The following is a 25,485-nucleotide window of genomic DNA, read 5'->3' on the forward strand; positions in this document are numbered from 1 at the left end:
AGTCACATTACATTTTAAAGTAACAAGTAACTTAATGCAATACTTCTTTAATTGAAGGAAAAGCACCAACATTACTTAAAAAAACAACAGAGAGCATTACTGAATTACTATGGAAGCTTATCCCCCACCTCTCCAAAAAAAAAGATAATAATAATATTAATAATAATTGTTATTATTATTATTATTATTATTACTGCCTTATTTCATAGAAGTATTGCCCTTTTACCCAAAAGACATGCTGGGTCTGTAACTTCATGTTAGTAAGTTCATAATTCATTCCTGCTTGTGCTGAAAAGTACATTTAATCAGCCCACTTTTGGGTTACAATGAGCCAGTGATTATTGCAACAGCATGGAGTGAAAGGCAAGAAGCAAATGTGGTGGACAGTATACCACTCCTTTGCATAGCTCAATCACACTGCCAATCAGAAAAGAGTGTGCTTTATGCAATCCAGTAACAGAAACCTGTTAATAAATTGTAAGTTCAGTTTGAATCCAGCTATTTGCTATAGATACTGTATATTGTAACAGTGTGATTAGATGGCACAGCATCGAGTGTTCATACCTCGAATCAGCAGTGGCTTAAGGTGAAAATGTGAAAAGGGGATGAATATAATTTACTTCACAGAACATGAAGGACTAAACATTAACAGAAATAAATTTAATTGGACTGAAAAAGACCACAACAATTCTGGATGAAAAGAAATAGGAACTTAAAAAAATAACATATATTCAAAATTCAGGGTCACCTCCTTCTTCCATAACAGTGAATATAATGTTCATGTCTGCACAGAAGATAAAATCTGCACTTTGAAACTTTCATCCATCCATCCACTTTCCAACCCGCTGAATCTGAACACAGGGTCACGGGGGTCTGCTGGAGCCAATCCCAGCCAACACAGGGCACAAGGCAGGAACCAATCCTGGGCAGGGTGCCAACCCACTGCAGACACTGAAACTTGCCAATTCTAATGTCATTGAAATTGAAACATGAACTTTATATTTCCAGGCAACAAAATTTTCTTCAGAATTTGTCTCATTGTTGAACATTCAGATACAAAAAAGCACAACACAATCTTCAGTACAATATACAATATATGATATCATCATCAAAATATTATATAAAACTGCAACTGCTATAGTGTATAAAAACATAATATAGCAGTTAACAGTATTAAAAAGAAACATTTTTGTAAAAGCCAAAGGTTTGACAAGTAACATAAAAGTGTCACTGCAAGAAAGCTCATGTTTAGCAGATTTTAAAAGATGATTTACAGCTCCAAAAGAGTGAACTCCAAAACAGTGATAAAAAATTAAAAGCTGTGATATATTCACCACTTAGGACCTGGTAGCAATGCCCATCTCTCTTTAATTATGTCCTAAGTGCAGATGAGAGATACTACAGTGATCAAATCAAAACATCTGCACTATTGTTCACCAGAGAATACTGCATGTATGGGAGATGTTTTTTCAAATTAAATAAAGCACACTGGATTCACACTAAATCATATAAATGACAGACTTTGGAGCAGTTGAGCTATAAACAAATAGCATGCTAGAAATGCTACTCCTAGTAGTAGTCCTGTATGTAAATTTCATGAAGGCAGAAGAGCCTGTTTGTAGCCTGTATGACACCATAGACACACCTTTCTTATCTAAGGATGGAGACATAATGATAGCAGGAATTTTCAACATTCATGGCAATGAAAATTCAGTGGCTAGTTTTAAATTTAAACCCAACCCGGCAGAATGCAAAGTGTAAGTACATTATGAAATGCAATTGAAAATGTAATATTTACCTAGGTCTGTAATAATACATATTATAATAATACACTTTCTAACAAGAATATATATAGCTACATGCTACTTTATGCTGTTAAAGGAAATTGGTGATGTATCAACAAATATCCATTACTATTTTTTAATCTTAAAGTACTCTTGTTAATCTTTAACAATTTTGCATATTGCATTTATGAAATACAGGAGCATAATAAAATATATTATTGCTAGGAAGAGAACGTTTATTTAAAAAAAACTAATATATACAAGACTTATGTAGCAATATTATTAAGGTTTTTAGCAATGCTGAAAATCATTTATTCACTGTTTAAAAATTTGAGTCTCTAACATGCTTAAGACATAACTGATCAATTAATAAAGAGATGAGATTTTATTAACCTTTTTAAATTGCTTTCTTTAAAGTCTAAATGAAAGAGAGTACCAGAGTTTGAAAACTATGATTTTTGCCATAGAAGAAATCAATAATAATAGTAAACTGCTTCCTAATATCACCTTGGGATACAAGATGTACGATGCTTGTTCTTCTGTGCAGTTGTCTATTAAAAAAGCACTGGCAGTATTAAATGACCCCAGAAGCAGAACATTTAGTAATCTGCCTTGCAGCAGGGCTCCTGCTCCTGTCCAAGCTATCATTGGGATGTCTTCTACAATCTACACACAAGCATTGGCTTCAATTACAAATGCCTTTCAAATACCACAAGTAAGTTGTGTCCTTTAACCTCTACGTTCTATATATATAAAAATGTATATAATTTAAATCCTACCATTAATTTAAACTCAACAGATGCTTCTGAGTTAAATTATAAGTTCCTATTTGTTTTTAAAGGTAAGTTTTTTTGCTTCCTGTGCTTGCCTAAGTGACAAAACACAGTACCCAACAGTATTTCGAACAGTTCCAAGTGATTATTATCAAAACCGAGCCCTGGCACAGCTTTTAAAGCATTTTGGGTGGAACTGGGTTGGAACAGTTAGAAGTGATAATGATTTTGGAAATGACGGAATTGCCAGTTTTGCACAAGCTGCTCAGGAAGAAGGCATTTGTATAGAATATTCAGCTGTCATTTCAACTGTCATGACACGACAAAAGTATATCAAAGTCATACGTCTTATTAAAGAATCTTCTGCAAAAGTTGTTGTTACCTATCTAAGTGCAACTGCAATGAAAACATTTATTGATGAGCTAGTGCTTGAAAATGCCACTGGTTTACAGTGGGTGGGGGTCCCGGGCTGGATGACAAAGAGACTCCCGGCCAAGGAGGAATATTATAAATTTATGGGAGGAACAATTGGAATGGCTTATCCCAATGCTGTAATCCCTGGATTAAGGGAATATTTACTGAATATCCATCCCTTCTGGAATCCTGAAGATTCTTATTTAAAAGAACTTTGGGAAGTTATCTTTAGTTGTACTTTCAATTCAAAGGATGCTACAAAGAATAAATGCACAGGGGCTGAAAATCTGAGAGACATAAAAACAGAATACAATGATGAAAGTGAATTTCGAGTTCCCAGTTGTGTATACAAGGCATTGTATGCTGTAGCACATGCCCTCCATAATCTGTACAACTGTGAGGATGGCCAGGGTCCTTTTATAAATAAGACGTGTGCAGACAAGTTGAGAGTTGAGCCGTGGCAGGTAGACAAATTTACTGTGTTCTATAATATGCAAATATAATACAGTAATTTTACAATTATTATTATTGTTCTTGTTATTTTTGTTATCCGCGGGCTGGTGAAGTCATTCAGTATCATTGTTATAATACAGTGCTTTGGTTAAATGAAATGCAGTACACTTTCTGATGAATTGGTTACAATTTAAAAACAGTGTCATAATTTTGATGTTTTTTTAAATGTGCCTGATGTGAATAAATATGGGTATGTACTGTACTTATGTAAACGTGTCCTGTAATGGACTAACATACTGCCTGTTGTTCATTCTCATACCCATATCTGCCAGGTCACTCTTTTGTTGCAGAATCTCTAAAGTGGAAAATACAGGGGAAAACGAATAGTAATTTCATTCTCATTAATAAAAACTCATTAACACAAAAAACAAACACTTTGTTAACTAAAATTAAAATAAAAATGACAAAATATCTGAAAACTAGAACTAAATGAAAATTACAAAATAAAAAACTAAACAAAACTAGTTTTTGTAATTTGTAATATTGAGTTTCACCACACTAGCGTTTGTGCATAATGTACATGCAAGTGTGCAGATGCAAGTACATTTATTATATTTTATTTAAGAATTACAGTTATAAATTTGGTTAGGAACAGGCAGTGATTAGTGTGCATGTACAAGTATCTCTCGCTGCTTGTGTCCGAGTTTGTGAATTTCATTGGCCATTTCATTCCTCAGTAAGATTTTTATTCTGAAACTGACAGCAAATACCAAACCTCATCACTTGTTAATAACTTACTCTGTGAATTTCATTGGCTACAATTTACCACAAGTCACAGATGGTCCATTGTCAGAGAATGCTATGTAACCTTAAACTAAATGTCAATGAAGAGACACTTAAATTAAGATATGCCACACGTTAACTGCTAAACAGTTTGAAAATTAGAACCATGGTTGATTTGTCAAGATCAAAATTCTACCCTCACTGCTTCAAATGTCACAGAGCTTCATTGACAGCAAATGGATGGTGGACAGTAGTATTTTAAAAATATTTAGAATGCTGCAGTATTACAAAAATGAAAAAATAAAAAATCTCTAAGTGAGATGACTCCGTTTGGTAAGTTTACTTTACAGCCACTGTGGAGGTCAAGCTGTGATTGTAAGATCTGAACTGAACAGCAGATGAATAGCCATTAAATTGTCGATATTGTCCACTGCCTTGTTGTAAACCTGACAATGAAATCTGCTCCTATACTGATCACTGTTCCTTTTACCACTTTGGGTGACTATAAAATCTACATTTATATCCCTACAGGTAATTGTGTTATTTGCTCATGGGTTTCTTCTCTTTTACCTTCTTGTTTCTTATTCTAGTTCACAACTTTGACTTTCAAATATCTATTAATGTTTGATATTAGTTTGTATCCTGTGTTATTAATGCCACCTTTGCCTTTATTTCTATTGTATTCTTTTGGCTGTTTGTGAAGCTTTTGAGTTTTTGAAAGGAGATACATAAACAAAATCTATTATTATCATTATTATTATTATTATTACAACAATTACAAAGTGTCATGAGCTCAGATTTGATTGCTAACCTGGTTAGTGTCTGTATGGAGTTTGTATGTTCTCCCCAAGTGTATGTGGACTGAGTGTGTGTAATTTCAGATATTGTTTTATAGTGGAATATTTTGTGTCTCATTAAGCAACCTCACTTGCCAAAATCTGTTTAATCTCCACATGTTGTTAAATTACTGTACATCCTCCTAGTTTAGGCTCACAGGGAGCTCCCCAGGTTTTGCATTTTGATTATTAAGTGAATGATCTGAGATATTGCTATAACAGATGTTCAGTATTTATTGAAAACTGTATGCATGTAGAAATGAGCTATATACATGGAAAAAAAATCCATCTCTATTTCTGCTATTATTTCTAAGACTGCTCTAGAAGTAAGTTCAGTAGTATTTACAAAAATTAGCCAAATGTGAATTCTCTGAAGAAAATATAGATTTAAAGTTTCCAAAAGGGCAGATAACCTATAATCTGCATCAGAAGATATCAAAAATAATAATAATAAAATAAGTGTGTATGGTTATCTTACAGCTTGCAAAGACAATCTCAAAAAATTACTATTTACCGCAGGTTAAAGTAACAAATGATATCAGAGCACACATGTAATTTGATTCCTGCATTTTTTGATTATACTGGCAGCCTTGAACTGTCACATTATCAACAGAAAATTGAGTTATGCCACAGTCAGTAAAATTGGATGGATTAAGTTGATAGTTACAACATGTACAACAAATATTTCACCGCTATAAAGTAAACTGTGTTTTACACTTGCAAAATTGTGTTGGTGTGGACATTTTTTATGAGAAAAAAAAAAAAAAAAAAACTAAATAAAAAGTAAAAAATGAAAAACTAAAAAACTAATATTAGAAAATGGCAAAAAAACCCCAAAACTAAATAAAAAGTAAAGCATAAAATCAAAAACTAATTTAAAACTAATACTAAAAAAAACCTTAAAACTTGAAAACACTAATGGAGAGAAGAAAGAATAAATAGCAATATGTAATTTTTCATTATCACATTTTTTTAAGTAATAGTTTGAGCCTTTACCAACAGTGCCAGGGATGAAAAAGTACTGCATGGAATAGACATTCCACATCACTGACTGTTCTTGTAAGGCAGAGACGGCTTTTTTTTAAGGAAACTACATTCCTTTAATGTTGGTAGTGATATCCTTCACATCTTCCACAACTCTGTGATGGCCAGGGTGATTTTCTATGGTATGGTGTGCTAGGCTGGTAATATCAGTTTAAGAGAAACCACTTAAAAGGGCAGGCTTAGTTATTTGGTGCGATCTGGTAGTAGTAATGCCTCTCTCTGACACACTAACACTGCATACTTTCAGCAAACAAATTATTAAACAGAAGTGGGTCAAGAAACATTGCTGGGGCTACTTAATAACACCAATATGCCTGCATAATGCCGCACTGTGGCAGGGACTGCCAAGTCAGAATATTTCTTTCTTATTTTTAAATTTTCTTCATCGTTTTAGCCATTCTAGTGTGCGTGTGTTCAGACCATAGTGTGTGTGTCTGTCTATCTATCTATCTATCTATCTATCTATCTATCTATCTATCTATCTATCTATCTATCTATCTATCTATCTATCTATCTATCTATCTATCTATCTATCTATCTATGTATAATGGCCAGAAGCTGTTCTGTCACACACATTCACACAGTCTGGTATTTGGTCAATATGCTATACATATACTATTTGCCTAACCACCTTATCTTTGGAAATTGCAAGGAATCCAGAGAATCTGGAAAAAAGTCACACAGAAACGGAAGAATCCAAACAGTTTACATCAAGGGTATCAAAACAATTCATGGAGGAATGATATGGTTATAGGGGTTCAGTTTAGCCAGTTGTCCTAATTAGAAGCCAACCCATGCTGTAAATTAATGGGACATACTTACTGTTTTAATTTTGATTCACTTAAAAACTGTTAATTGCTTATTTTACTTTTAAACAGCTACTGTTGGCATCTTTCAATTTTTCTTCTGCCAGTTAACAATGAGACATGAAACTGAAAAAGGAAGTAAAATTTCATTTTTTTTCAAATTGTGTGTTAATTTTAAAAAGTTTGTTTAACAATCATTTGAGAAAACAATTAAAAGAGAATTGCTAAGGCATTGAACAGTAGTGTTCAGCTCCAGTCAACAAGACATTCTGATGATGTTCTCTGTAAACCAAGTTCCATGTTATTAATAATATATAGAATTAAAGACATTATTGAAACACTGAAACAAACATCTGCCACCACTGGAGCTCTGCTTTGAGACAAACTTAAATCTTTATGCTAAAGTGCAAGGCTGAAGTGCTGATCACCATGCCACTGATTCTAATATTATTATGTTTTTGCAGGTTTTACACTATCTTAAAAATGTTAACTTTACCACATTCTATGGAGACAATGTTTATTTTGATGCATATGGTGATCCAGAACCAAAGTATGAAGTGGTAAATTGGCAGAATGGTGAAGGGGGACTCATAAAATTTGTAACAGTTGGCTTCTATAACCCATTGTTACCAGATGGAAAAAGAATTCAGATGAACAATGTCAGCATTGTCTGGGCAGGAGGTCACAACCAGGTAAGTTTAACTTGCTATTAGCAGAAATGTAAAACTAAGCACTAATTAAATGGAATGGCAGATAATATAAAATCAGCTGAAATATTACAGAAGGTCAAGTCAAGATACAGCACCTCTAGAAAATGTCCATTGAAAAACAAATAGGCTGGAAGGAGGTCAACATTTTCAGTTTAAGCAAACTGAGATTGAGAGGTTTGAACTGTTTAAATTAATTATGAGAATTAATGTAGTTGAACTGTTCTCTGTTCCAATCATAATGTTTTAATGTATAGTAAATGTTTTTTTTCTGTTTGTTCCAGACTGTATTGAACAGTATTTTAGCAAATCTTTTGTTATGGGTTGGCATGTGGGAAGCAAACTTTTTCACTGAAAAAAATGGTTTACAGTTTCTGGAGTCTAATTTTATGCTGTTGCAAACTTTATTCACATTATCTATTATTCCATTTTTCTTTATGAGATACCTGTACATGTGTGTACGGAAAGTTGTCTGCCTGGCACGCACAAAGCAGTTAGAAAAGGCCAACACATTTGCTGCTTTGACTGCATACCTTGTGCTGATGGGGAAATAAGCAATCAGACCAGTAAGTAGCAAAATACTATATGTGTATTTATTATTTAAGAAATAATTCCATAACATTTTCAAAGCTTCTTAAAAAGATTCACTGTTGGAGAAGGGCGAAGCCAATTCTAACAAGACAGGAAAGAGTGTGGGACAGGGTGCCAACTCATGATTATGCTCAATCACACATACAAAGCCAGTTTCAAATGAGAAATTAACCAAACATGCATGCCTCTGTGAATATTAAAGAAAAAACAGTACACAGTGCGATAAACACATACACTCACAAAGAGAGAGAAAGAAAGAACATGCAAAATCCACATAGACAACAATGAGAATAGTGGATATGTGATGCAGCAAATATATCATTCATTTTGCTATTTCTTTTTCAATTTCATAATTAATAGGAGTTATGATTTATTTACAAGTTCAAAGCATGAACCAGTCATGGACAATATACAGGTTCTTACCAAGCATATTCACACTCGTAAACACATTCACTTCTGCCAAACAAATTTATACTAACCAATATGAATCAATGTCGCATCCCAACTGGAAAGACTTACACGCTTATGGAGAACATATAAACTCTTTACAGAACACTTCTATGGTAAACATCCAAAGTGCTCAGTCCCCTCTTACTGCAATGCTGAGCCTATCACTGCAGTACTGCTTGATAGACAAGAACTTTCAAAATATGAAGAAAGAAAGTAATATTTTATCAATTAACTTAGTTACATCTTGTAAATTCTTGTAATATGGAATTTAACCAATGAAATAATCAAAGGAATAAAGAACTTACAGTATCACCTGGACTCGCAACAGTACAAATCCAATAGTCCATTTTGTGGCAATACTTTTCAACAGTTTTAAAGAAAACTATTTATACTGTAATGTTTTCATCTAAACTTTAAAAGCAGAAGAAATAATGGATAACAGATTCTTTTAAATGTTTTTATCCTGAACTCAATTCAGGATAACAGAGGCCAGACCTAATTCTGTCAGCACTGTGTGCACAAAGCAGGAAACAACCGACATTCAGCACCAGACTACTGATGGTCCCAATTTTGAATACTTCCATCCATCCATCCATCCATCCATTTTCCAACCCGCTGAATCCGAACACAGGGTCACGGGTGTCTATTATTTTGTAATTTTAAATAATATAGAACACCCTTTAGGCATTGTAGTATGGTTGGTAGGTTAAGATACTTCAAATAGATCAAGATAAAACAGAATGCTTGGAGTATGGTAAAAGTTATCACAATTTATTCCTCATTAACAATACACTCCAAATACACTCCAAATAAACCTGATCAGGGATTAGGGATTATTGTGATCCCAAAACTTTCTGATAACCAAGTAATGATTCTGACCCAATGGACTTTAAGAAAGGAGTGTTTCCAAAGCATGAGACTTGGGAAGTATGTGATGGAAGACATCTTTCATACTGTACATACAGTGGTGTTCTATGTGGAGTTAGATCTTTTTCACACAGATGGAGGAATAGGGTATTGAATCTCAGACCAAGTTCAATTTATTACCAGAAATTTCAATCAAAAGATACTGATCCTAATGTTGTTTCAGTTTATCTGGACAATTAGAATGTCATTTCTGGCTTGTTCAGATAAGTAAAACATCCTATCATATTCTTTAAATTTGTCATTTATCTCTGTTTTTAATATTTTTTTCTTGTGCCCACAGTATTGATTAATATGATATTATTTGGAACTTCTATCATACATAAAAGTGATTTACAGACTTGCATATTCATCATTTACATTGGAAATGTGACTAATCACTTCTGTTATTGCTCAACTCTGAAGCTTCTTTCTGAGTAAGATAGGATATTTTTGTCACTAATACCATATGATAGGGATGGCCAGGTCCGATCCTGGACAGCCACAGTGGCTACAGGTTTTCATTCTAACTATTTATTAGTGACTACTTTTTGATACTAATTAACTTCATTTAATTTATTTGCTATTTAAGACTCAACCCCTTTAAATCAGGGCAGAGAAATGTCAGTCCTGGAGGACTGCAGTGGCTTCAGGTTTTTGTTCTAACCTAATTGCTTCATGAGAAATTACTAATTGCTGATGAATCACTTAATGCTCAAGCGACATTCTTCTGCTACATTGTAGTTGTCTCGCTTGTTTAGATGTTGAACACTTAATTGCTTATTTTATTCTTAAACAGCTGTATTCAATGTTTTAATTGCTCCTTATTAGCAATAAGATGCAAGCAACAAAGGAACCAGCAGTTCTACACCTAGATTGTCTCCATTTTCACCCCTGTGTATTCATCACTCACAATTTGATTTAATTAAGGACTGAAGACAAGGTGAAGAACTGAAAATTACTCATCTGTTTTAGACTTAAAATCACTTGGATGATATGTGTGTCATTATAAAAAAAACAACTATGACTTAAGAATGAACTGACATGGTAGAGTTAAAACACAACAAACCATAAAATTAAATAAGATCTGTTACTGGTGTGGATTGGCTCCTAATTACCAACTGGGTTAGAACAATTCCAGGATCAGAGTTGGTTACTCCTGCCATATAATCGTTCAGAAGCTTTTTCCAAGTGACTCCTGTGATAGCTTTGTTGCAGATTTTCTCTGCATAGATAAATCAATCATTTTCTGAACTAATGTGATCCAATTGTAAACTCAAACAAGGACAAAAACCAAGTGGAACCACTCATAACCTGAATATTACAAGAACCTGCTCATACCACACAAACAGTGACAGTAAAGTGATTCAAGCGCTTCTGGAGCTGTGAGACAGCAGTGCAGTAGTATAGTACAATTTGTACAATATTCATTAGGTGGATCAACTGTGGTTATTATTATTAATTGCTCAGCTCTAACACAGAGAATCACTACTAAATATTTTAATAACAACTTCTCAATTGAAAGTGACACATCTTATCCATATATCCATATTATTCAAATCAATAAACTATTTTTTTCATGTATGTTAATATAATTATCACAAATCATTTTGGTTAACTTGCAAATGCCCTAAAGGAAATTAAACATTTATGAAACTACTAACTTTCATGTTGTGTTACAGATTCACTTCACTGTATGAGCTGCCCTCTCGACTACAGGTCAAATCAAGACAAAAATCAATGCATCCTTAAAGATACTGAATTCCTCTCCTTTGAAGAGATCATGGGCTCATTACTTGTCCTGTTTTCTTTACTAGGAACTTTAATGACCATTAGTGTCGCAGTCATCTTCATCCTTTACATTGATACTCCAGTTGTGAGAGCCAACAATTCAGAACTCAGCTTTCTTCTGCTGTTCTCCTTAATCCTGTGTTTCCTTTGTTCACTTGCTTTCATCGGTCAGCCATCAGACTGGTCATGTATGCTGAGACATACGATTTTTGGGATCACCTTTGCACTCTGCATCTCTTGTATTCTGGCAAAAACATTTGTGGTTTTAATGGCTTTCAGAGCTACGCTACCAGGCAGTAATGTCATGAAGTGGTTTGGCCCCTGTCAGCAGAGAATGAGTGTTGCATCTTTCACAATAATTCAGGTTATAATTTGCACATTTTGGTTACTTGTATCACCCCCCTTCACTCATAAAAATTTTATATCATACAAAGAAAAAATAATCCTAGAATGTGAGGTGGGGTCCATGGTAGCATTTTGTGTCATGCTCGGTTACATTGGATTTCTTTCTGCTGTGTGCTTCATCCTTGCTTTCCTTGCTCGTAAACTTCCAGACAACTTCAATGAAGCTCAGCTTATTACTTTCAGCATGCTGATATTCTGCTCAGTCTGGATCACTTTCATCCCCGCTTATATCAGTTCGCCTGGCAAATACACAGTAGCAGTTGAAATATTTGCAATTTTGGCTTCTAGTTTTGGATTACTCTTTTGTATATTTGTTCCCAAATGTTATGTCATATTATTAAAGCCTGAGCAAAACACTCGAAAGCATCTAATGGGAAAAGTGCCCTCAAAATCACTTTAAGAAAAACATTTAAATTTCTACATTTGTTTATAAAGAAAAGAAAAAAATCTATCACTTCTAATGTGTTTCTGTGTATTTTTTCATTTATAAATTAATTATTCTTGTTCATTGATAGTTTTACATATGAAGTGTTTTAGTGTGAATCACCATTACTTTAGGAATTTGATAAATACTGTGTGCACTTTGTAATGGTCTTCAAAGAATAAACCTTATTACTGAAGAAAATAACAAGGACTCAGGATTTTTTTTTTTACTTTTCACTACAACAGTAATGTAATATGTGTGTTATAAATAAATGAATGAAATAAATGGATAAATAAAATGTATCTGGTTGCAGTGATTAGTGCTTTTTCTTTTACTGATTCAGAGACCTGGATTCAGCATAATAGAATAGCCAATGTCTATATGAGGATTATCATACTATCTGGAATTTTTTTTCTTTATCACATTTCTAACATTTATGTTTTTTAGCAGTTCTGGACTGTGTCTGAATCATTTATATTTGAATGAAGGTTAGTGTGTGAATGTGCCTACAGCAGAAGACATCCCATTTAAAGACTTTGTTTCTCTCTCCTCCCCCAGACATCCTCTGCTCCCATTGGGGGTGCCGCTCCCGTTGTGCTCCCCTATGATGTTTGTCTATTCTGTAATCGAGAACTAACTGCAGTCTGAGCTCGTTTTACTTCTGAAAGAGACATGTTTGTTTGAAGTGTTTGAATAAAGTTCCTGTCTCTACAATCTCCTGTGTCTCTGTGCAATTCTGTGACCCAAGAGTGACACCCTGTAGCACTGCAGTCTCACTGTCCCTGGGATTGAGCTGCTGCACTAGACTAGCCTGCAGGCATCAGCGCTTACCTCTGTGTGCTTGAGTGCAGCCAGTTCAAGTGCAGTTGGCTCGGTGATTTACTGAATTTCATCCATGGCGTCAGTTGCACCTTGTACATATTGTTCCAGTAGTTTTTTTAATAATTTTTACAGTTGATCAGCAGTGTGTAAAATGATCAGTGTTGCAGTAATTGTTATGCTCTTTGCATGAAAAAAAATCTGTTCCATTAAACTTTTCCTTTTTCTTTGCGAATTGTGACATTTACTTAAAGTGCAGCAAAAAAGTATTTGGCGTTCAGGGAAGCATTAACCCCAAAGTATGTGTCAGTTTAAGGGTTAAAGCCCCAAGATACCGCTGAAACGCCCTGCACATTCTAAGGCTTCTGGCAATGAAAACGCGCTTGCATGAATTACAGTACATATAGCGGTAACATCGGTATTTTACATTCTAGCATTGCAGGAGACATAGCAGTACAGTACTGTACAGTATACAGGTTTACCTTTACATTCTTTATTTTTAGGTAATGTATTAAGCTGAGTTTGAAATTAAAGTGTTTTGGGGGCATATTTCAGGGTTAAACTATAAAAAGTAGGCATTTTTTTAACTACATCCAAAATTTGCAGTTTTACACAATTCGCAGGTGCTCTAGGAATGTAACCGCCACACATTTTGGGGGTGTACTGTATTCTTAACAATAAATTAAATAGCATATCATTTCTGAAATTAAATAGAGTAGGGGTTATTCTGAAGGAACAGTATGTCAAGAGTGTTTTGGAAGTGAAAAGAGTGTCAGACAGAGTAATGATTATGAAGCTTGATATTGGAGGTGTGGTGATGTATGTTGTTAGTGCATATGCCCCACAAGTTCAGTGTGCAATGGATGAAAAAGAAGATTTCTGGAGTGAGTTGGATGAAGTGATGTACAGTGTACCCAAGGGATAGAAACTGATGAGTGGAGCAGATTTCAATGGACATGTTGGTGAAGGAAACAGAGGAAACGAGGAGGTGATGGGTAGGTATGGTGTGAAAGGGAGGAATGAAGAAGTTCAGATGATAGTGGCTTTTGCACAAAGGATTTGTATGGCTGTGGTGAATATGTATTTTAAGAAGAGGGAGGAACATAGAGTGACATACATGCAGAAGAGTCAATCTGAAGGGGATTAAAGACTGCAAAGTAGTGGCAAGGGAAAGCAGATTTAGACAGCATAGGATGGTGGTCTGTAGGATGATGTTGGAGATCAAGAAGAGGAGGATAGTGAGGGCAGAGCCAAGGATCAAATGGTAGAAGTTGAAAAAGGAAGACTGCAGGTTGAGTTTATGGAGGAGGTAAGACAGGCACTGAGTGGCAATGAAGAGTTACCAGACAGCTGGGCAACTACAGCAGAAGTAGTAAGGATGACAGCAAGAAGGGTGCTTGGCATGACATCTGGACAGAGGAAGGACGAAAAGGAAACCTGGTGGTGGAATGGGGAAGTACAAAAGAGTATACAGAGGAAGAGGATGGTGAAGAAGTGGGATAGTCAGAGAGATGCAGAAAGTAGACAAGAGTACAAGGAGAAAAGGCGCAAGGTGAAGAGAGAGATGGCGAAGGTTAAAGAAAAGGCATATGATGAGTTGTATGAGAGGTTGGACACTAGGGAGGGAGAAAAAGACCTATACCGATTGGCTAGACAGAGGTACCGAGCTGGGAAAGATGTGCAGCAGGTTAGGGTCATAAAGGATAAAGATTGAAGCATACTCACAAGTAAGGAAGGTCTGTTGAGAAGATGGAAAGAGTACTTTGAGAGACTGATAGATGAAAAGAATTAGAGAGAGAGAAGGTTGGATGATGTGGAGATAGTGAATCAGGAAGTACAACAGATTAGCAAGAAGAAAGTAAGGACAGCTATGAAAAGGATGAAGAATGGAAAGGTCGTTGATCCAGATGACATACCTGTGGAAGCATGGAGGTGTTTAGGAGAGATGGCAGTGGAGTTTTTAACCAGATTGTTTAATGGAATCTTGGAAAGTGAGAGGATGCCTGAGGAGTGGAGAAGGAGTGTAATGATACTGATTTTTAAGAATAAGGGGGATGTGCAGAGCTGTAGTAACTACAGGGGGATAAAACTGACGAGCCATGGCATGAAGTTATGGGAAAGAGTAGTGGAAGCTAGGTTAAGAAGGGAGGTGATGATTAGTGATCAGTATGGTTTCATGCCAATAAAGAGCACAACAGATGCAATGTTTGCTCTGAGGGTGTTAATGGAGAAGTATAGAGAAGGCCAGAAGGAGTTGCATTGTGTCTTTGTGGACCTGAAGAAAGCATACGACAGGGTGCCTCGAGAGAAGTTGTGGTATTGTATGAGGAAGTCGGGGGTGGCAGAAAAGTATGTACAAGGGAGGGACGTGTAACAGTGGTGAGGTCTGCGGTAGGAGTGACGAATGCATTCAACATGGAGGTGGGATTACATCAGTGATTGGCTCTGAGCCCTTTCTTATTTGCAATGGTGATGGACAGGTTGAGAGATGAGTTTAGACAGGAGTTCCCTTGGACTATGATGTTTGCTGATGACATCGTGATTTGTAGCGAGAGAAGGGAGCAGGTTGAGGAGACCCTGGAGAGGTGGAGATATGCTCTAGAGGGGATAATTAAAATCAGAAGTTTTTAATACAGGTGCTGAAGTAAGGGCATCTTTCAAGTCACGGAATGAGAGTTCAGCTTCTTGATCCCATACCACATGCAAAGGGGCCCTCTTCTTTGTACAATTGGTCAAGGGTGTAGCTCTCTCTGAGAAGCGAGGCACAAACCGACAGTAGTAGCTGGCTAAGTCCAAAAAGACCTGTATCTTCCACTTGGTGATTGGTCTGGGACAGTTCAGAATGAATGGGCATGATTGATTGAGACGTCGGAAGTTGTTAGAGAACCTCCTACTTCAATTTGGTTTAGAGACCAATACGTTTGGGCTGGGCCAGGGGCTTTGGCTTTCTTCAGTTACGCCCAGTTCCAACATTCGCTTGACCTCTAACTCTACTTTGTTCTGTTTTGCTTCCGGGAGGAGGTAGGGGCATTCTCTGACAAATACCAAAGATTCCATGACAATGTCATGATTAATCAGTGAAGTCTGGCCAGCTACCTCACTAACCACTTCAGGGACAGACAGGAAAGCTGATTCCAGCTCCTGTTTTTGTTGGAAGATCAAATTAGTACCAAGATTAATTGCTGGTTTAAACGAGAAAAGGGAGCGGGGTTGACTGGAGGAGGGATCGGCTTCCCTTTCCTTCCACAGGTTTCAACAGGTTGACGTGATAAATCCGCTGTCCCAGTCGAAGGTTTGGTTGTTTAACCAAATAATCAACGACACCTTTACTCTCTTTAATCTCGTAACAGCCCTGCCAATGAGCCAATAACTTTGAATGTGAAGTGGGAATGAGGACCAATATTTGATCTCCTGGGAGGAATTCCCTGAGAACTGAGTTTCTGTTATAATTCTGTGCTTGCATTGTTTGAGCCTTATCCATATGTTCTTTTAGTATAGGTTTAATTTTCACCAATCTTTCGCGTAATTGCACAATATATTTTAATATACTTGTAGATGGGATTGCCTCTTCTTCCCATCCTTCTTTTAATATATCTAATATACCTTGGGGTCACAGTGGCACAGTGGTTGTGCTGCTGCCTCGCAGTCAGGTGACTCGGGTTCACTTCCCGGGTCCTACCCACATGTAGTTTGCATGTTCTCCCCGTGTCTGCGTGGGTTTCCGCCGGGTGCTCCGGTTTCCTCCCACAGTCCAAAGACATGCAGGTTAGGTGCATTGGCGATCCTAAATTGTCCCTAGTGTGTGCTTGGTGTGTGGGTGTGTGTGTGCCCTGTGGTGGGCTAACGCCCTGCCCGGCGTTTGTTTCCTGCCTTGCGCCCTGTGTTGGCTGGGATTGGCTCCAGCAGACCCCGTGACCCTGTAGTTAGGATATAGCGAGTTGGATAATGGATGGATGGATTCCTCGGGGTTGTCGTCTGTATAATAACTCAAACTGGGAAAACCCTGTAGAGGCTTGTGGCACCTCCCAGTATGCAAAAAGGATGAGGAGGAGTAGCTGATCCCAGTTCCTCCCATCCTCGCTATCTACCTTGCAGAGCATCTCTTTAAGGGTTTGATTGAATCTTTCTACCAGCCAATCTGTTTGGGGATGACAGACAGCAGTTTTAAGATGCTTAATATGCAATAACTTAGTGACCTCCCTGAACGTCTCCAAGGTGAAAGAAGTTCCCTGGTCCGTAAGGACTTCCTTTGGGATTCCTACTCTTGCAAAGACCCCATCAAGTTCCCAAGTGATATTTTTCGAAGTAGCCATACGTAGGGGAATGGCCTCTGGATAGCAAGTAGTGTAATCTACTATGACAAGTATATATATATGTCCTTTAGCCGAAGGCTCCAAGGGGCCAACGAGATGGATCCCGATTTGTTCAAATGGGACATCTTTTAAGGGAAGAGGAATGAGCACAGTCCCTTTGAGGAATCTGTTGAAGCTGACACTTGGGGCAAGAAGTGAACAATCAACGGACCTCCTCATTTATCCCAGGCCAAAAGAACCGGAGTTTAATCCTCTATAGTGTTTTATCAGCCCCTACATGGGCGCCTAGGAGGTGGGTATGTGCCAGTTCACAAACCTCCCGCTGGTAAGTTTGGGGTTCTAGTAACAGGGACCTCACCTCTCTCTAGATCATTTTTTAATACAAAGTGGGGATCGTGAAGATCATGACAAGTCTGCTGCACCTTTCAAGTATAGCACAAGTATGTTCGCCCTCTTCAACCTTGCCAAATATTACATGCAGCAGTGTGCTCAAAAATAAGTAAAGACGACTCAATGTCATCCTCCTCTGCTAGTAGCTTGAAGGTAGAGCAGCCTCTGGCTTTACCACTCCTGCAGCAGTGCCTTGGGCCTCTGTTTCCGCCAACTATATACGGGTCTCTCCTAGTTGCAGTTTTACCGTCTGCAGCTCTGTCAATATGGTTCCAAGCACAGTATTGAGGTCCTGTTCTTCAGACATTATGTGAACAATGAATCCTGCTGACTACACCAAACTGTGATAAAATAAGCGCACAGAGACATAAGTTAAGTGTTGGGGAGACTCCCCATATACTGGCTGAAAGGTACAGCTCAGAAATAGGGTAAAACAAATAAAAGACATTTGACCAAATAAAGTGAGTTCTTGGCACTTTTATGGAACCAGTAAAGGAAGTCCAATTAGCAGGGAGGAGGTGAGGACAATAATGGAGCTGATGTTTATAGTAGTGGCCGGAGATGACATCAGAAGCAGAGGTATGGAACTGAAGTCATGGGGGGGAATCCGGAAGTGCGGTAACTCCACGGAGCCGGAAGAGGAGTCTTTTGCATGGACGGAATGTTTTGACCGGTAGAATGCTTTATTCAGTTGTTTTTCTGTAGAATGAAGGAGAGAAAAACATTAGTGCCTCGTTTCAGTCCCCCATCCTTTGTTCCTTAACGCACAATCAAGCCTTTTGACTGTCCTCTAAGCACGTGTGTGTGACAGTGCTAATAGTGAAGTAAAGGCAATTACAGTTTGTACAGTTTGTTTGTCCTTCTCTACTTTAAGCCCATCTGGGTTTATAGCAAAACAAAGCTAGTAATGGATTAGGAGTGATTGTGACACCAAGGCTGTCTGATAGGCATTTAAAAAATTTTGTCCAGAATTATGTTTATTTGGTACATGCCCAAAACATGTGGCCCAGTGAAGCTGGAGCTCGATTGCAAAGTTCGCAGGTTGGATCTTACCCTGGAAACATTTTGAACAATTTTGAATGAGACAGATGTGCTCGATAAAAGATTTTAAGTTGAATAATTGAATGCTTTGCGCATATGGAGATAGAGTGAATTTTGTGCATGGATGCCTTCCACTCCTTTTCTGAAATGTAGAATAAGGAATCCTTTTCTCACTGTGTTCTGGGATCTTTAAAAGGAAGGGACTTTAAAATGCTTTTATATATTACAGAAATGCTGTCTGATTCTTCAAGACTGATAAATATTTCTTCTGGAATAGAAATAGGCAGGAGTGTGAGGAAAATTGGGCAGATTTCATTTAGCAAAGTTTCCTATTTGGAGATAGTGGAAAAATTGTGTTGATGGGATACTAAATTTAGAGTGCAATTGTTTGTAGGATTCTAAGACATTATTTATATACAAATCTCTAAATGATTTAATCCCATACATTTTCCAAATATTAAAAACTGTGTAAGTTTGAGAGGTTGGAAAAAGGAGGATGTCATTTAGTGATGCCACAGATAAAATATTCTCTAACTTGAAGTGCTTCCTATATTGGTTCTATAAACTGAATGAATGAAGGACAATTGGGTTGTTAGTATATTGATGATATCTTGTATTTAAAGAAGTACTGCAAGATTTAATTTCTGTTGCAGACCAAGCTAATGTGTGTTCATCTTTTTGTGTCAATGTCCAGGTTTTTATAACTTGTATACTTGCCTCCTAGTAATAAAATTGAAAATGAGGTATAACCATACTACCTTCTGGTTAAGGTCATTGTAGAGTCACCCTTTAGATATGTGGATATTTCAAATTCCAAATAAATGATGTTATGATTGAATCTAATTTCTTAAAAATGATTTGTTAATGTATGTGGGGATGTTTTGAAATACTGTAGAAACAGAACCTTAGGGAGGATTTTCATCTTGATAGTGTTAATTCTCCCTGCTAAAGTAAGATGGAGATGCACGTTAAGTTTTTCCAAGCAGACAGGAAAATTTTGTTGAAAAAAGCTTAATATTTCTTGTGATGTTTATCCTAGGTATTTAAACTGATCTGCAATGATAAAAGGGAAGGTGTCTAATCTAATGTTGTTTGCTAGAGAATTCACTGGAAAAAAGAACACTTTTGTTCAAATTAATTTTGAGTCCAGATATCTTTTGAAATTCTGCTAGTGAACTTACAGCTACAGGCACAGAGGTCTGTGAGTCTGATATATACAGTACCATATCATCTGCATATAGCGGTATTTTCTGTTCAAGTCCTTCTCTGAAAATCCCCTTTTTCTTTGATGCGTTTCAAAAGTTAACAGCCGATGGCTCAATGGTGATTGCAAATAGCAGTGGTGACAAGGGGCATCCTTGTCTAGTACAATACAATACAATACAATACAATTTATTTTTGTATAGCCCAAAATCACACAAGAAGTGCCGCAATGGGCTTTAACAGGCCCTGCCTCTTGACAGCCCCCCAGCCTTGACTCTCTAAGAAGTGAAGGTAAAACTTCCAAAAAAACCTTGTAGGGAAAAATGGGAGAAACCTTGGGAAAGGCAGTTCAAAGAGAGACCTCTTTCCAGGTAGGTTGGACGTGCAGTGGGTGTCAAAAAGAAGGGGGTCGATACAATACAATACAATACACAGAACAGAATAAATCCTCAATACAGTATAAAAATAAAAATTTTAGAAGTACGGAACAGAATTTAACAGTAAATGATATCACATAAGAAGATTTGGATATATTTAGAGTCCTGGAGACCTCATCCATCAGGCTGCCTCCCCCACTTGGCCATTCCATAGCTGAAACAGCACTGGGTCAGCCAATCTGATGAAAGGACCCCTCCTTCCCATGATTCCTGCGATCCTCCATCAGGGATGACTTTACCTTGGGCAGGCAAAACAACTTGGCAGGTGGGTCGTGTCACCAGGTGCCACATTTGAGTACAGAGAAGAGAAACAGAATAGGTGAGGGTTAGTATCCAATTATAACTATCATGTTACTTATGTTTTAGTGCTAATGACTAACAACAGAGATGCAGTCTGTACAGTTAATCAGCAGCTCTAGTCAGGATATGCTAAACTGAAGTAGTGAGTCTTCAGCCGGGATTTAAAAACTGAGACCAAAGGGGCATCTCTTATAGTAGCAGGCAGACCATTCCACAGTTTAGGGGCCCTGTAACTAAAAGCTCGGCCTCCCATTGTTATTTTATTAATCCTTGGAGTCATAAGCAGACCGGCATTTTGAGATCTTAATGTGCGCTCTGGTTTGTAAGTCATGATAAGTTCCGACAAGTAAGCCGGACTTTGGCCATTTAATGCTTTATATGTTAAACAAACTAGTACTAGTTTGAAGTAGTCCGAAATAATGTTAATACAAACTGAAGCTTCTGGACTGGTATACAGCAGTTTGATCCAAGCACATATGTTAGGGCCAAACCCACATTTATGCAAAGTAGTGAATAGGTAATCCCATTCAACCATATCAAAGGCTTTTTCTGCATCCAAAAATAGTAAGATCTCCAGAGTGTTAGACTTTATGGGTGAATATATCACATTAAATAGGTGTCGAAGATGGGAAGCTAAGTGTCTAGCTTTAATAAATCCGGTTTGGTCTTGTGATATTACTGAAGGGAGCACTTTCTCAATCCTTCTAGCTAGAACTTTGGAGAGTATCTTAACATCATTATTCAGAAGTGAGATTAGTCTGTATGATGCACCAAGTGGGGTAGTTTTTGCAGTGGTCATTTCAATGATTGTTACCTTCAGCTCAGACTGTTAGTTTTGGTCTTCTCCATGCTCTGCTGGTAGAGTAGCAAGCCCAGTTGGATTTGTTGTTCCCGCTGATTCACGGTGGGTAGTTGACAGTGCGGAGAATAAGGCCATTTTGAGTTTCAATGAGCCTTCTGGAATCAACAATTTCTTCTGGCCTGACTCACTTGCACTTTTGCTCCCACGTTTGTTCAAGGCTGGAGGCAATACTTAAGCATCAGGTCCAGGGAGACTTTTTTCCTGCCACTCATGCTTATATATACTTGCATATACTGCAATTGAAGCCCCTCAGGTTGAGTAAATACAGGATACCTCGGGATGATAAAAAAAAGGAAAAATAACCACTGCTAATGGAGTTCCATTTCAGACGTCCATCTCCAACATGAACCGAAAAAAAATCTGCCTTGTTTTTGACTCTGCAAAACTATGAACTCCAGAAAGCACCAGAAAGATCACTGATATAAGCAGTTATTTGTTATTTATGATGTCACTCTTGGGTCACAGATGCGTACAGAAACACAGGAGGTTGTAGAGACAAGAACTTTATTCAAGCACTGCAAACACACATGTCTCTTTTTCAAAAGTTTAAACGTGCTCCTTGACAACACGGAGATGACAGTTCCGTCTCACAATTAAAAGAGTGCAAACATATCTTCCTCTTCAAAGGAGTGCCTGTCAAGAGCAGGGAAGGTCAGAGAGAGAGAGAGAGAGAAAAGCAAACAAAACAAAAACTGATAGGAGCTGTTCGGACTTTTAAGTATCCAAAGTACCGCGTGGATCACACAATAGATTAGCCGCAAGTAAGCCCAGCAAGCAAGACAGCAATGTGAAGATAGTCTTTCCGCATTTTTTTGAGAAGCATCCGTAACCTGTAGGGGTGTGATCAGCCCCCCAGCTCACAATGAAAAGTGAACAATTTTATGTGGAAAGCTTTTCAAGTAAATTGTAGGAGGGTATTTTTTAATTATTAATTAAATACACAGGCTTTGAGGTTGGTGTTAGTTTCGCTAATTGAAAAAAGCTGTCGTCATTTCTCTTTGTTTAATTGACATTTTTTAAGAAGATCTGATTTCAGCAATTATTAAACACATGTTGATGTTGTTTCCAGATAAATATTTTATGTGTAAGCCTAATATTTACTGTAATTTTCAAGGAAACATTTTGATTTTGTATTGTGTGGCGCAGTTTTGTTGTTGACACCAGACCTCTTGTCCTTAGTAAAAGAAGGTTGCGAACACCTGGGTTAGTAAGTGTGCTTAAAAAAAAAAAGAAAAAAAGTGTCATGATATAACTTGATTTTTTCATAGAAAATGAAACCTCATAACCATATCGATTTAGCATTAGCAGGGAAGAAGCTAATGTTAACTTGGCCAGGTCTGAGGGGACACCTAATGTTAAAAGTAATTCAAGTGGAAGCAACCCAGATGATGATAATGGAGCCCAGGTCCAAAATGATAATTGACAGCTGCACCTTTACAGTGTTTCTGTAGACGCTGCATTATGTGGACCATTACGCAAGGATGTTCCTTTTCAAAAGTATCTATTTTGTCCTTTGGCTTTTTTTTGTTCCTTGTTCTGCAGTCTGTTCAGATGTGTAGATTATCCATCTTTTGTGCAGATAACTAATGGGTATTGTGCTTTTCCTTATTCTGTTGATTTTCTGTATTTTGAACTCTAAGAAATTAATACTGTATTGATTACAGATTATAAGAGTCAATTTTAGAAAGTTAAAGTTTAGAGTTAAACTCATATTAATGTTTGCTTAATTTGAATAGAATATAATTTCTTCCATAGTCATAGACAATGGTATAGTCTTTTCCCCCTATAAATTAATAAGAGATAGAACCTTCTTACTTTAACCGAGAAACAGTGTGATAATAGATTCAGTTGTGTTTAGAACAGGTCCCAGTAAGCAGGGACTTGAAAGACTCATTTTCTGCTCAGAGATGGGATAAACATACAGTTTTCTGAACATCTACAAATGGTTCAGAAACATCATTTTGAAATGGTTCAGAAACGTTTTGCAATGATTCAGAAATGTTAAGCAAAAAATAACGATTTGAGATGTAACAAGATTTAAGTTTTGAACAGAACTTTTCTTAACATTAATTTTTTCTCTTTTTTTTGCTCTTTTAATTTTCTTTTTTGTGTGACCTGTTTTACTTTGAATTTTAACTAAACTTTTAAAAAAGAAGATATTTTGCTGTGGAATCATTTCTATGCATCAGGCTTTTGTTGAATCCCATTTTTGAGTTAGAGCTGCTGAACTTTGGTAACTTTGGAAAAACGCAGCTACATTTTTGTCAGAAAACTTGCCATCTGAATGCCGTGAATTCGAACTGGAATCTACCATCTGAGGACAGAGGACGCTTCTGCTCCAGAACTTGTACTGGGTACTGTGCTCTTATCTTCTATCTCTGCATGATTGTAAAATGAAAGCAAGGTCGCCGTACCTGAACTTGAGAAAATTTAAGAGACTGTGATATTATAAAGACACTGTGGATGATCGCTTGTGCTTTGCCTGAGTCACTGAAGCCTCACCAAGGAAGTAATCTGCTTTGTTGGAACATTCCGATTGTGACGAAGTTGCTGTTAGGAAAGGCGCTGTCAGTTATTCGAGCTGCTGTCATGGCAACGTCTAAGCATAGCTCAGGTGAAGTCAGGAGTGATCTAAGTACGGACTCAAAGCCAAAGAATGTAATTGGAGATCTTAAAAGTTCATATAAGTAGAAGGAAAGATCAGCTTTCTGTGCTTATGACTGAAATCGAAAGCCGTAAGATACTACAGAAAATCATTTAGAAGTAGCAGAAAGGCTTGAAATTTTTCGTGAGACTCACAGTCAGATAGAGGAGCTGCATAAAAGGCTACTATCAGCGTTAAGTAAAGAAGGCGTGATTAAGAAACAGAAAACGACATTTTCTGAAAGCTCTAAGAAATGGAACAAATTTATCAACGCTACAGTGGTATGTATGGCTGAAGGATACAAATAGTCTGTTAACACACATCTGACGAACAGCTAGTTAATCAATTCGAAGAGATGCAATTGCAAGAACGGGATTGCACAAAGTCAAAAACATGAAAGGCGTCTCCTCAGTTAAAGCACGCTCTTGATATTAAATGTGACTCTTTTGCTCAGAAAACCGCTGCCACATCATCACCTTCTTCAGCAGTGTTGTTTGAACAATCGACATCTTGATAGTATCCTACAAATGCTACATGAACTTAAAGTTAAAGTGGAAAGACAGGACCTATCCACAACTAGCGCAAAAACCGACACTCAGAGCTCCAAAAATGATATACTAGACGTACTAGCACAGAATCAAGTCGAATATCAGGAGAATCAAACTGAATGTCAAAAAAATCAAGCCGAATGTCAGAAAGCAATCACTGAAATGGCTAAATCGTTAACCCAAGAAAATAAAGCTACTGATCCACCACCTTCTGCACTGTGTGGTGAAGTACCACACAGACAGGTCCCTTTATTTTCAGGTGACCCACTGGCTTATGCAAACTTCATCAGAGCCTTTGATCACGCTGTAGGTGATGTATTAGCAGACCCACAAGATAAATTAGATTACTTGATTCAATATACAAGAGGATCAGCTCAAGAAATCATTAATGGTTCTGCACGATTGCCACCAGATCAAGGTTATGAAAAAGCTAGAAAGCAGCTTGAAAGTTACTATGGCAACCAAGCGTTTGTAGTAGATGCATACATAAGTAAAGCATTGAAGTGGCCTCAAATAAAACAAGATGATAGAGAGGCTTTGAGAGACTATGCAACCTTTCTTGATAACTGTATGGACTCTATGACTAAAACAAGAAATCAAGCTGCATTAAATAGCAATGAAACTTTCCATACTATACTCTCAAAGCTCCCATGTATGCTACAAAATATGTGGAGAAATGTAGCTTATGAAATTGAAGAAGAAGAGGATAGAGATTAACATTAGCGATTTAACTTTTTACATAAACAGGCTAAGATGTTTATGCA

General features: G+C 37.1%; 1 protein-coding gene across 9 annotated transcripts in view; it reads left to right on the forward strand.

Annotated features, from left to right (window-relative positions):
- LOC114669580 (extracellular calcium-sensing receptor-like) overlaps positions 1-25,485 on the forward strand; it is a 116,637-nt gene that overhangs the window by 29,650 nt on the left and 61,502 nt on the right. For 2 of the 9 annotated variants that reach the window (XM_051923767.1, XM_051923768.1), the window contains exons 4-5: positions 7,358-7,585; positions 8,043-8,166. The exons of 4 other annotated variants lie outside the window; for them this stretch is intronic. In XM_051923767.1, the coding sequence (XP_051779727.1) occupies positions 7,358-7,585; positions 8,043-8,166 (352 nt within the window). Of the gene's footprint in view, positions 1-7,357; positions 7,586-8,042; positions 8,167-11,226; positions 11,264-11,792; positions 12,313-25,485 lie in introns of those variants that run through there. 3 more of the 9 variants (XM_051923766.1, XM_051923762.1, XM_051923760.1) reach the window with 3 other exon arrangements.

The sequence above is a fragment of the Erpetoichthys calabaricus genome, chromosome 2 (assembly GCF_900747795.2).
Source record: "Erpetoichthys calabaricus chromosome 2, fErpCal1.3, whole genome shotgun sequence".
In the NCBI taxonomy this organism is placed as follows: Eukaryota; Metazoa; Chordata; class Cladistia; order Polypteriformes; family Polypteridae; genus Erpetoichthys; species Erpetoichthys calabaricus.